The sequence below is a fragment of the Mixophyes fleayi genome, chromosome 10 (genome assembly GCF_038048845.1).
Source record: "Mixophyes fleayi isolate aMixFle1 chromosome 10, aMixFle1.hap1, whole genome shotgun sequence".
Taxonomy (NCBI): Eukaryota; Metazoa; Chordata; class Amphibia; order Anura; family Limnodynastidae; genus Mixophyes; species Mixophyes fleayi.
Window position 1 is genome coordinate 71078673 of NC_134411.1, and position 12960 is coordinate 71091632.

Consider the following 12960-nt stretch of genomic DNA (forward strand, 5'->3'; position numbering starts at 1 on the left):
AGCCCCAGCATGCTTTGCCAGTAGACAACCTGTTGATAGCTGGAAGGGCATGCTGGGACTTGTAGCTTCACAACATCTGGAGGGCCGCAGGTTGGACAGGCCTGGTTTACAGGATTCTGAGCCTCTCCCTTTAGCCATGTATTTAAAGGAGCCATTAGGTTATTTATATGAAGCAACACAGAATGCAGCGTCCATTTCTTTTGCGGTTTCAGCTGCAGCGGTTTCTGCTAGGAGAATTCTTTGACTTAGGGCCTGGGATGCGGATATGGAGTCTAAAAGTCTTTGGAAGCCCTGCTTTATTCTGGTTCGGTCCTTTTTTGGACACGAATTGGATGCCATGATCAGTCAGCCTACGGGAGGGAGGAGTACTTCTCTGCCTGGTATTGCACCTAGAGGCTGAGCTTCTAGGTTAAGTTCTTTTCGACAGTCATCTTGGGGTAGCCAGGTTAACAGGGGTCAGTCTACCAGTAGAGGTAGAATGCAGGGTTTCCGGGGACAGGCTGTCGGAGGCAGGGGTTCTTATTCTAAGAGGTGCCCGTCCTCAAAAATTCGGATAAACTCTCTGCATGACTGGGTCCACCCTCTTCCCGCGGCTGCGGGGTAGGGGCCCGCCTATAGTTATTTCAGGATCAGTGGGCGGTGACCTCAAGACAAATGTGTCTTAGAAATTATATCCAGGGGATACATCTTGGATCTTTCAGCACCATGTACTCAGCGTTTTTTCACACGCCTCTTCCGAGAGATCCGAAAAGAAGACAGGAGATGATCAGTTCAGTCGCCTCTCTTCTTTCCATAGGAGTTATAGGTCGTGTTCCGGAGTCTCAAAAGGAACAAGGTTTTTACTCCAACCTGTTTTTGGTTCCAAAACCAGACGGATCGTTCCGACCGATTCTCAACCTGAAGGGACTGAATCCGTTCCTTCGGGTGAGCAAGTTCCGAATGGAAACGGTGTTGTCCGTTATCCCAGGGGTTGGAACTTTGGGAGTTTCTAGCGTTGATAGATATCAAAGACGCTTATCTCCACGTTCCAATTTGGGAAGGACATCCGTCTCTTAAGTCTACTATGGGAAGCTCCCACTTTCAATTCCGGGCTCTGCCATTTGGACTTTCAACAGTGAGCTGCCATTACTGCCATAATCTTTGTGAAGTTTGGGGGTGAATATAATACCGTATTTAGACGACCTGCTCCTCAAGGCGTCGTCTTGACTAGTCCTGGAACAACATCTGTGTCTCACCATTCGGATCTTGGAACAACAGGGTTGGATTACAATTTACTCCAAGTCTCAGTTAGTCCGTCCCCAGAGAATGATATTTCTGGGACTTCTAATGGACACCAAGTATCAGAAAGTTTTTCTTCCGGAACCCAAGGCTTGTACGCTAAGGCAGGCGGTAAAGAGACTCCTGTTTCATTCAAGTCCATTCATTATTTTAGTTTTGAAGCTTCTGGGACTCTTTGTGTCCATGATCGAGACCCTCTGATACGGGCGGTTCCACTCTGAGATTTCAATGGGACCTTCTGAGGCAGTGGTCAGGATCGTCTCTTCATCTCGATACTCAACAAATGACCCTTTCAGCGGAAGCTCGTCTCTCCCTTCTTTGGTGGATGTATTGGAGCCACCTTTTGTTGCTTGGTCCTGGACTCTGGTGGCCACGGACGCCAGTCTTCAGGGTTGGGGTGCAGTTGTCCTCAGTCTCTGTCTTCAGGGTCTATGGACAAGCAGGGGCCGGTTCCGGCAGATCAACATTCTGGAATTGAAGGCGATGCTTCTGGCCCTTCAAGGAGCGCAGTCTCTATTACAGGGCAGACCGGTACGTCTCCAATCAGACAATGCGACTGCAGTCGCATATATAAACCGACAGGGAGGAAAAAATTGCAGAGGCTACGAAGGTGACCAACCAGATCTTCACCTGGGCCGAAGATTTTGTGCCGGCCATCTCAGCGGTGTTCATTCCAGGGGTCGAGAATTGGGATGCAGATTTTCTGAGCAGACATTCGTTCCTGTCCCGTCTCTTAGCTTCAGACAGGTTTGGAAGCAGGATTTCTGCTGGCTTCTTTGAAGGTTCAAGTATCTGCTTTTTTGGTATTCTTTCAACGTAGACTGGCAGTTATACCGGATGTTCGTACTTTTTTCCATGGAGTGTTACGGGTTCAGCCTCCTTATGTTCCGCCCATGGCTCCCTGGGATTTGAATTTGGAGCTAGAGGTTCTTCAGATGGCTCCCTTTGATTATTTACGTTCGATTGAATTGAGACTTTTAACATGGAAAGTTGTTCTGTTGGCCATAGTGTCTGAGTGTAGGGTGTCAAGAGTTGGGCCCCGTATCTAGTTTTTCATGAAGACAGGGCTGTCCTTACGACAATTCCGTCATTCTTACCTAAAGTTGTGACAGGGTTCCACATTAATCAAGAATTTGTAGTTCCTGCTTTTAAAGGGCTTTCGACCACATCTGAGTCTGCTTTTCCTGCATCCTTAGATGTCGTTAGGGCATTACGGATTTATGTGGATAGAACATCATTTTTATAGAAAGACAGAATCCCTCTTTGTTTCATATGATTCTCAAAAGAGGGGTTGGCGGCCTCCAAACAAACCATTGCTCGTTGGATCAAGTCCATGATTAAGCAAGCTTATGTAAGCTTAAACAGACCTGTGCCGGCGAGGATCACTGCTCACTCCACTCGTTCTGTGGGGGCATCTTGGGTCGCGCGCCCTGGGGCTTCTGCAGATCAACTGTGTCGGGCGGCCACCTGGTCCTCTGTCCATACCTTCACAAAGTTCTATCAGTTTAATGTGTTTGCGTCGTCTGACGCAGGGTTCGGCCGCAGTGTTTTACGGACCAGGCTATCGGAGCGTTCCCTCCCTTAGGGTGCTGCTTTGGTATGTCCTCATTGCAGCAGTGACCCCCAGAGTGGATGAATGAGAAAATGTCATTTTATGTACTTTTTTTTTTTCCTTTTGTCTCATCAGCCCAGTGCACTTTTATTCCAAAATGTATCTGTTTTATTTAAGTATTGCTCTGCATACTTAAACCGTTGACTTCTGTAATGACAATGTAAGAAGACAGGTTTTTTTTTTCTCTAACAACTTCTCCATACAAATAATGCTTTGTATACAACAATGTCCAGTTCTCAGCTAAATCTGTCTGCAGGTCCTTTGCAGTGATATGTGGATTTTACTTTGCATATCTGACCAATTTACACGCAGCTGTATCTGAGATATTTTTGGTACTACCAGATCTTGCCTTGACTTCAACAGTCCCCTTCATTTCCTTTTTGTAATGATGTTTCTGATGGGATTTTGAAACGATGTTTAGATGCCTTCTTGTAACCGTAAATTATCTTTAACCGGGATGGTGCTGTAAATATTTATTTATTACAGGTTATCAGTAATATACCTTTTCATTTTTAAGTTTTCAATCTGCTTCTTAGAAGAAAGCCTGTGGTGTTGAGTACACACACAATCCTGAGTGGTTAGAAGGGTCACAGTATTTTTTATTTCTTTTTAACTTGTCCTATGGACAGATTTAATTAACTGCCAGTCAATCAAATTTTAAGATCTCATAAAAATATAATATGTGTGTGTGTGTGTGTGTGTGTGTGTGTGTGTGTGTGTGTGTGTGTATATATCAATCAACTGTAGGGTGCCAAACATGTACACATGCCATTAATTTTCCTATATTTTTCCACTGTGTTAAATGTAGCAAATATGTAGTAATTGTGCATTTTAAATGCGCAAAATATGTTTAAAATTATACCCTGCAGAGGTTAACTTCTTTTCACTTAGAGATTTAGTGAAACATGCAATGTGACCAGTGGTGACCACATTTTTGCATACATCTATACATTTGAGGATGTAACATGGTTCCATTTCATATTGACTGAACAAGTGTTTTAAGATTGTGTCCCTGAGAGGAGTTTATTGAACCTTCTATGATGTGTTTTGCTATGGTTGTCTCTCAGGAAGATGAATGCGCAGGATGCACAGATGGCACTTTCAAGGGGACAAGATTTTTTACCTGTGCCCCCAAAAAAGCACTTTTCGTGAAGCTGAAGAGCTGCAGGCCAGACTCCAGGTTCGCGTCACTTCAGCCAGTCTCCAATCAGATAGAACGATGTAACTCTTTAGGTAATGACTGTGAATAAAACCAATGCAGTGGGCAAGTCAAAGCCATAACACTAAAATGGGACTACTGTTTCGTACCACTTGTCTGTCTTACATAACTAGTCTAAGTGCTGCCTAGCTGTAATCTGCTTTGTACAAATTAGCGGATTCAGATAATAATTGCTTCCAGAGATTAAGGCAGTAAGAGTGAATGTAAATAGCCGTAACTAGATAATCAACTGAGCACTTTCTGTTTAGCTTTTTAAAGTGGAGCTATGCCCCCAAATACTTTTAAGTGACTGGTTAATTTGTCCACTAAATGCTGCCATTTTTCTGGCACTGACATTAATCAATAAACTGCCACGTTAGCAGCAAGGTACGATAACAAGACACAGAATGTTGTATCACACCTGCTTGCTTTCTACATAACACAACGCAAAATCCATACATCATGAACACTCTCCATTTTCCATTTATGGGGATTGCTACAAACCAGAAGAGATATGATGTCAATGCAATATGCAAGCAACAAGCAGATAGGAATAGATATTGTTTTTGGAACATGTACTTTTGTACACTTGTTTTCAGTAATTGTATAATAAATTTTGTCGTATTTTAAGCTTTTGGAGGATATTTAAGTGAAGTAGTTGAAGGGAACACCCCTCCAAGAACAGAAAAGGAAGGATTAGAAGTGATGATTGGCAAGAAGAAAGGTATCCAGGGTCATTACAACTCCTGCTATCTTGATTCAACGTTATTTTGGTGAGCAGATAACCAGTATGCCTCCAATCCCCAGCATTCACTGTAACTCTGTCGCTTGCAGCTTGCACACAGCTGTAAAAATGAAATAATGGTTTTCATCTGTCCGTACAGCTTATTTTCCTTCAGTTCGGTGCTTGATTCTGTCCTCCTGAGACCGAAAGAGAAAACCGATGTGGAATATTACAGTGAAACACAAGCACTTCTTAGGACAGAGATTGTGAACCCTCTGAGAATGTAAGTGAAAGAAGAGTCGTATGTGTAATTGCATATATTGCTAATACACATGTAGCGTGATCCTCGTTGTAATTACCAAATGCAGTGTTTAATGTTAATGCTCTCTCGGCACTCAGGCATGTCTGGGACTGCGATGTTCCAAAAAAAAGGAAATGCAAATCTGGTATAATATACTGTATTCATATGTTATTTCGCCCCTTTTGTTACAAAAGGAACTGCGATGTAAACTTACAGGGATAGACCCATTGGCGGTGAACACAGAGCTTTTTGTAAAAGGTCATGTTCCCCTTAGTGTAACCTGGCTCATGTATCAGGCAAGCCTTAAGATGTAGCTTGGCTGCCTGAATCCAGTCTTGGCTGGGGATGGTGTAACTTTCTGAGATTCACCTTGCATATCCTTTTGTAGTGTTTGCAAATTACTGAAATACTAAGGGAGCTACAAATAATTAATTTTATAGCTTCAGGTTCCAAAACATAACATATACAACACACATATAGATAAAAGCATTTAGCCTCACGTAGAAAATCTCAAGGGCAGTTAAGATTGTTTTTTTATTTTTATTGAAACCATTGCGTGAGAATCAACAGAGAGCAACTGACGCGTTTCAATGCTTTTTTTTTTCTCCATGCAATCTCTGTATCAAGTTTGAATATAAACTGCAAACTTTCATGGCTACTTAGGTATCCTAATCTGAATGTCTCACTGCTAAAAAAAATCTCATATGTACCCAAAGCAACCAATCGTTAACTTTAATACAAATTAGACTAATTGAATCAAATTTAGTCGGATGCCATGGATTCTATGCACTTTGTTTTTAAATAAGCCCTAAAGAGTGTTCCTTTGTGTGATTTTATTTTCTGTTCTGTTTCTGATTAGTCCAATATTTTTTTTTATTTTTACTTTACCTGTCTTGATGATTCTGTGTCACTGAGATTGTGTTACTAACTCACCATTTGCTAATGATAATACAGGAATAGAAGTTGCTCAATCAATTTGTAGGGTCACAGCAGGTGCTTGAAAGGGTGGGCTATCCAGAAAGGAAAAAAATAGAGAAAAATCCCCCAGCACAATGCTATGAACTAGTAAAATAATTGATACTAAAATGCAGAATTCTCAGTTATACACATTTGCAAATGAATGATAAGCCGCCCTCCCTGTCAAGGCACTTCTGCTAATAGGGTGATCCTAACTCTAAACAGTGAGAGTCCCTATATTTGGGCCATACATATGTGTGTTTAAATTGAGAGCTAACTTTTCAAGATGTACCCAAAGAGCATTCAAATGGCATTAAAGCACTATCACTCCATGTCGGCCACTGATAACAGAACATGCCTCTCGGACAACAATACAGAAGTGGAAGTTGCTCATTTTATAGGTTCACAGCAGGTAAGTGAAATGGTGGGGTTATCCAGAAAGGAAAACAATAGAGAAAAGTCTCCCAGCACACTGCTGCGAACTAGTACTTACTAAAAAGAGCTGCTATTTTACTCGTACACAAAAATGCAGAATGCTCAGTTACACACATTTGCAAATGCATGATACGCCATGTGCTAATAGTGCAAATTAAATAATTATTGTTCATCTTCTGATAACTGTACAGCAATAAAGAATACGTCACAATTCTAATAGAGAAAGCCTTTTTCCTTTCCACAGTATGAAATATCGCCAAGATTCTACCATACCATCCGTATACCATCATAAAGTAACCTTAAACCACCAGCAAATTATCATGGGTATATTATTTGGTGTTTTCCACCATCTGTTGCTTTTAAAATTATATTTTAACAATAAATGTATAGATGATATTAGACCCATAAAGTAATGTAATGAATTTCCTGTGTTAGTCATTGGGGTTTATGTAACAATATAATGCAATGAGCAAATATGATTTAATCCAATCAGATACTAGCAGTCTTTTTTTTTTTTTTTTTTTTTGCCAACATCTGGTTGCTTTGGGGTACAGCATATTTGTGTACGTGACACCACATTGTTGGATAAGTCCATTTCTTTGTAGCCTGCCTGGAGAAAACTTTAAGAACTGAATTTTGAAGGTCGTACAGATCGTCTTGCGTCTTCCTAATCTATAGTATTCACATTTTGCCACATTTTCTTCTTGTATATTTTTAGATATGGATATGTATGTGCAACAAAAATAATGAAATTGAGGAAAATTTTAGAGAAAGTGGAAGCTGCATCAGGATTTACATCGGAAGAAAAAGGTTTGTATTTTTAGTAATAATGTAGTACTACTGTGCTTTTTTTGAATCCTATGAGTTTGTATTGATTATCAAATTGGCTAATAGCTGATAGGTTGCTGCCATCTGTAGTATCCAATTGGTTAATAGTTGATAGCATGTTGCTGCCATCTGTAATATTCAATTGGGTAATAGCTGATAGCAGGTTGCTGCCATCTGTAGTATCTAATTGGTTAATAGTTGATAGCAGGTTGCTGCCATCTGTAGTATCTAATTGGTTAATAGGTGATAGCAGGTTGCTGCCATCATTGAAAATCAAAGAAACTGACTTTTTCCACAGACTACAGTCACCTATATAAATGGGATAACATACACATTATTGTGCATAAAAAGTTGGAATTTAACCTGAAATTATGTGAGTATATTATGGTCGAGTATGCCAATTTCCTTAAATAGCAGTTATTATTTTCCTTACTATACATAAGTGTGCTGTTTAATATTAAAGTTCTTACACCATGAAGTACAGTTAATGCAAATACCTTGAACAAATGTGTATTATCACACTGTGTATTATTATAGCTATACATAGCATTGTACTTAGTCCAAGCCCTTAAGAGCCAGGAAGAAACCGACCTTCATTAGGGTTCATACATACAGGCATTCAAAAGTCAACCTTCAATGTGCCTGAAACCTTCCAGCATAGTGTTCCCACATAACTCCATTGTATTTTGTTGAGCTTTAACGATTGTGAACACTGCAGTCAATATAGAAATTGAGATGAAGCGAACGCTTGTTTAAGTGTGTGTGTGTATATTTACATTCATTTACACTATTTTTTTTGAGAGAGAGTATGGGAAAGAATATGGCTGGCTATAGACATCAGTTTTTTTATATGTTTATTGTATTTATCAGCAATCCTAACTATATTTAATTTGATGATTTTAAATAGCACATCACACAGTAGTTGTTGAATATTGTTAATCCAAGCGCCAGTAAATGTAAACAGACTCCACTTGCTAGTGCAATGATTTGGGAGATGGGCAGTATTGATAAAAAGCAGTTTTATAAATGTAGTTATACAATGAATAACAAGTTCATTTTTATTGACATTTTCTTATTTTCGACATTTTTTTTAATAGATCCAGAGGAATTTCTGAATATCTTGTTCCATCATATATTAAGAGTAGATCCCCTGTTAAAAATAAGGTAATCATCTTTTCTCTCTTTACATGACTGCATGAAGATCAAGGTAATAAACTGTTATCTACAAGAATTAAAGGATAAAAATACCTCAAGTTACATACAGATTGATTGATTTTTATATATATATGTATAATTTGTTATTTTAGCTGTTTACCAAAACATATTCAAGTTACAGTTATATAATGAATATGGGCCTAAAGTGCAGACTATTAGGCTGTCTAATATGTCGCCCCCTCGTTTTCAAGGGCCCAAAAGTAATTGAACAATTGGCTCAAAACGCTGTCAGGTGTGGGCTATTCCTGCACTATTTCTTTATCAATTAAGCAAATGTGGCATTTGCATTTGGTAGCTGTTGCTGTCAACCCACAACATACGTCAAAGGCGCTTTCGATGCAAGTGAAACAGGCCATTCTTCGATAGCGGGAACCTTAGGAGTGGCCAATTCAGCAGTTTGGTAAATTCTGAGAGTGCACTGATGAGCTCGGCAACACAAAAGACCTCAACGTCCATGAAAGACAACAGTGGTGGACGATCGCAAGTTCCTTTTCATGGTTAAAAAAATAAACCTTCCCAACATCCAGCCAAGTGAAGAACACTCTCCAGGAGGTTGTCATAGCATTATCTAAGCCTACCAAAAAGAGAAGACTTCACAAGAGCAAATATAGAAGGGTCACCACAAGGTGCAAATCATTTATAAGCCTCAAGAATAGAAAGGCCAGATTATACTTTGCCCAAAAAAAACATTTAAAAAAACCAGCCCAGTTCTGGAATAGCATTCTTTGGATACATAAAACGAAGATCAACCTGTACCAGAATGATGGGAAGAAAAAAGTATGGAGAAGGCTTAGAATGGCTCATGATCAGAAGCATAGCACATCGTGGTGAGGCAGTGTCATGTCATGGGCATACATGGCTTCCAATGGCACTGGGTTACTAGATTTTATTGATGATGGGACAGAAGCAGCCGGATGAATTCTGACTGCTCAGATGCAGCCAAAGTTGATTGGACGGCGCTGCACAGTACAGATGGACAGTGACCCAAAACCTACTGCGAGAGCAATCCAGGTGTTTTTAAGACAAAGAAGTGGAATATTTTGCAATGGCCGAGTCGATCACCTGATCTCGAATCGATCGAGCATGCATTTCACTTGCTGATGACAGAAGTAAAGGCAGAGAAAGACCCACAAACAAACAACAACTGAAGACAGTGGCAGTAAAGGCCTGGCAAAGCATAAGAAAGGCGGAAAGACAACATTTGGTGATGTAACATTTGGGGAAAAGGAATATGTGAAATGGGGCACTCAGAAGGCTAATTAAAATAAAAACTTTATTTCTGCCACATTTTTAATGAATACCAATAAAGTGTTAAGTTATAAATCCATTATAAAATGTCAATTTTATTAGCAAAATAAATCCAAGTATGTATTAACATCAGAGAAGAAAATTTCCAACAAACCAACGGGTTTCTTTAAATGTGGCTTGTGTCGTGCATGTCAATTTATGAAACAAACCAAAGAGTATAAGGATCGCTATTAAAAAGTATGGAAGATTAAACAATTCTTAAATTGCAACTCACCGAATGTTATCTACTGTCTAACCTGTCCATGTAATCTATACTATATTGGCATGACTAGTAGACGCTTTAAAGTAAGAGTTTTGTACCGCCATTGTTGAATTTCAAATCCTTAGCAGCGGTGTACAGGGCAAAAATAATGAAAATTGTGTCGCTGTCCAAATATTTTCGGACCTAGCTGTAACTATATGTTTGCAGCAGGAGTGAACTGTGTTTTTAGCTACAGGTTAACTTTTGGTTGGTTGGGTTTTTATCTATTGTTTAGGCAACATTCATTCTGTGGGACATACATTTTTGCATAAGGAAAAAGACTTTAATAAAAGAAGATTAAACAAAAAAAAAAAAAAAAAAAAAGGTGTTTGGTGAGGATTAGAAGTATTTCTAATGTGTGTGTTGAGCAGGAATCTTATTGACCTCTTGCCCAACACGCAGAGACCCTACACAGGTTGCATAAATCTATTACAAGATTTCAGCCTAGTGCTGAATAGTCCACATGTTTGTTACTGTGATTTGGGGAACCCCATGTTATGAGTTGCCTCAAAATCATGGTAGCCAGCTTGAGTTGACTTGTGCAGCCGCTGCCAGGGGTTCTGTTACACAGGGACCTGGTCACTGCCTCTTGGGAGTCTCCCTTGTTTTCTTAGCTGCTTCCCAAGGCTGATTAGAGGGTGTCCCTGCACTTATCAGTGCTGATGCATAAAAAAAAAAATATATATATATATATATATATATATATATATATATATATATATGTATATGTGTATATGTATAAAAATAACCCAAAAAAACATTTTACCCTGTAAAACTGGTACTGTGAAATTTAGTAGGACATTAAAGTATAACGTACCCCTACTCATGAAGGGGTTAAGCTGTAGATTTCTATTCTGTGGTCATAGGCAGAGAGAACTGTGCAATGTCTTTAAATATTGCTTTTATTTGTTCTTAAGTTGTGATTTTATAGGCCCAAAAATTAATTTAACATTGAAAAATAATAGGTGTACTGTCTTAAAGGAGTAAGTCATTTCTATTAATACGAATAATATTTGTGGCATGTGTAAGTTATTAACATAATCTGTTTAGATACATTCACAATAAATAATGATTTGATCAATTATGGCAATCTGTGTTTGGAAAATAAAAGGTGAATAGACTGACATCTAGTGGTGGAACCCAAGAAGGAAAACTGAACTTGTAATGTAAAGTAGTGTAGTTATTTCTGAAGAAATGGACCAATAAACTAAATATAATCCGGAACGGCAAAGAAAACATTTTAAAGTTAGCATTATGGTTGAACTAAGCCTACCATTATAACCCCCTATATTTCATATATAAATAAATTGAATAGTAATTGAATTCAGGCTATTTTGTGAAAGAGATACTGACAGCAGTCTAAAAAATAAAGAACAAACCTCCCCCCTCCACCCCCCAATTTGCCCACTAAAAACTGACTGAAATGTTATCCATAAAACTTGCCACAGAAGATTTTGTTGCTGGGTTATATGCTTTTGTTTAACCCTTTTGCTGCTGAGGCTCACTCATGTGCTTCAAAAGATCTAGTTTCCGGTCATGCCATCAATACCTGTTAAAGTGTACCATTGTAGAGAGGGCTCTCCTCTTTCCGCCATAACAAAGGGCAAGAATGTTGGAGTACTCTTTAGGCATACTAATTACAAAAACAAACATTTGACTCTGTAATATCAATAATACAATATCTGAAATAAATAAACATGAGGTTGTTGGTGTCGGCACTCATTTGAATGAGGTCACTATTTGATCAATATGTACACTAACCATTTCTATACAATGAGTACATACCTCCCCGTGCATCTGCATCCAGCAGACCTAGCAGAAAGCTACCTTTAATTTAAAAACAAACTATGAATAAAATGATGGGGTGCTGGGTCAAAGTGAAAGCAGTTACAGCCCTCAAAGTGCTAAACAGAAAAAATAACGGTAGATTTATTTGACTATATTTCTGTTGACAACATGACGGTAAACTCTGCTGGCCATTAGGCTAAGGGATCTCGCACAGGTGTGAGGAAAAATGAGTGGAGATTCCAGCCTGAACATCAGCGCTTTGTGTCTCTTCATGTACTGTTCCAGGGACACATTACACTTAATTAAATCTCCCTTCCTCCTAGCCTCCAAACCTTCAAGTGTTCTATGAAAATTCACCTCTTTAGGAAAACTTATCGAATTCCCAAACTAATTTCTTGACCTTCCTATGCGGTTCTACAAGATCCCCACCCCTCTACACAGTTCACACAAAACTTACATGTATTCTCTTTCTATACCCAAACAACAACATTGCTGTGTGACTGGATCAAATAGCCTTACTTAGCACTTTTCCATTTGCAATCTGGCTGGACAAATATGCAATTTGTGGCACTGAACCTCATGTATCGAAAGCCTATTTTCTTCTAGTCTGTTAGCCTCCTTACCTAGCTGTTTGTCCCAGACCATTCATTCAATTTGTACTGCTGTGTCCTGTCGGTAAAATGCAATGAGCAGAGGCTTTGGATTTTAACACAGGACAGGACGGTGCCCTCCCATTTGCTAATCTGTATAAATAGAGATGTTTTAAAGGAGAATGTAGGGTGTATTTTTTTTGGATTGTATATTTGGCAGGGCTCTTATGGACATACAGACCCGGCAAAGGTGGCATAGATGGCCCATTCTGCTAAAATAAAGCAGACTAGGGCTAAGTAGTCCACAGGCTGGTTGTAGGACCCCACGTTGTTGGTTACTGAACCTTGCTATATTATAAAAGAAAATATTAACCTATCCCATTCATATACATTTGTCTAAATAGAGGGACATTCTAGATTTTTTATAATACAAATGGCACACATTATTTTTTACAAAAAAAAAAATCTGCATTCCTTGAACATAT

General features: G+C 39.1%; 1 protein-coding gene across 3 annotated transcripts in view; it reads left to right on the plus strand.

The window, feature by feature from the left end:
- The window catches only part of CYLD (CYLD lysine 63 deubiquitinase), a 57346-nt gene that overhangs the window by 33753 nt on the left and 10633 nt on the right, over positions 1-12960 (plus strand). For all 3 annotated transcript variants that reach the window (XM_075188861.1, XM_075188863.1, XM_075188862.1), the window contains exons 12-16: positions 3958-4123; positions 4720-4861; positions 4973-5095; positions 7224-7315; positions 8431-8497. In XM_075188861.1, the coding sequence (XP_075044962.1) occupies positions 3958-4123; positions 4720-4861; positions 4973-5095; positions 7224-7315; positions 8431-8497 (590 nt within the window). The remainder of the gene's footprint in view (positions 1-3957; positions 4124-4719; positions 4862-4972; positions 5096-7223; positions 7316-8430; positions 8498-12960) is intronic.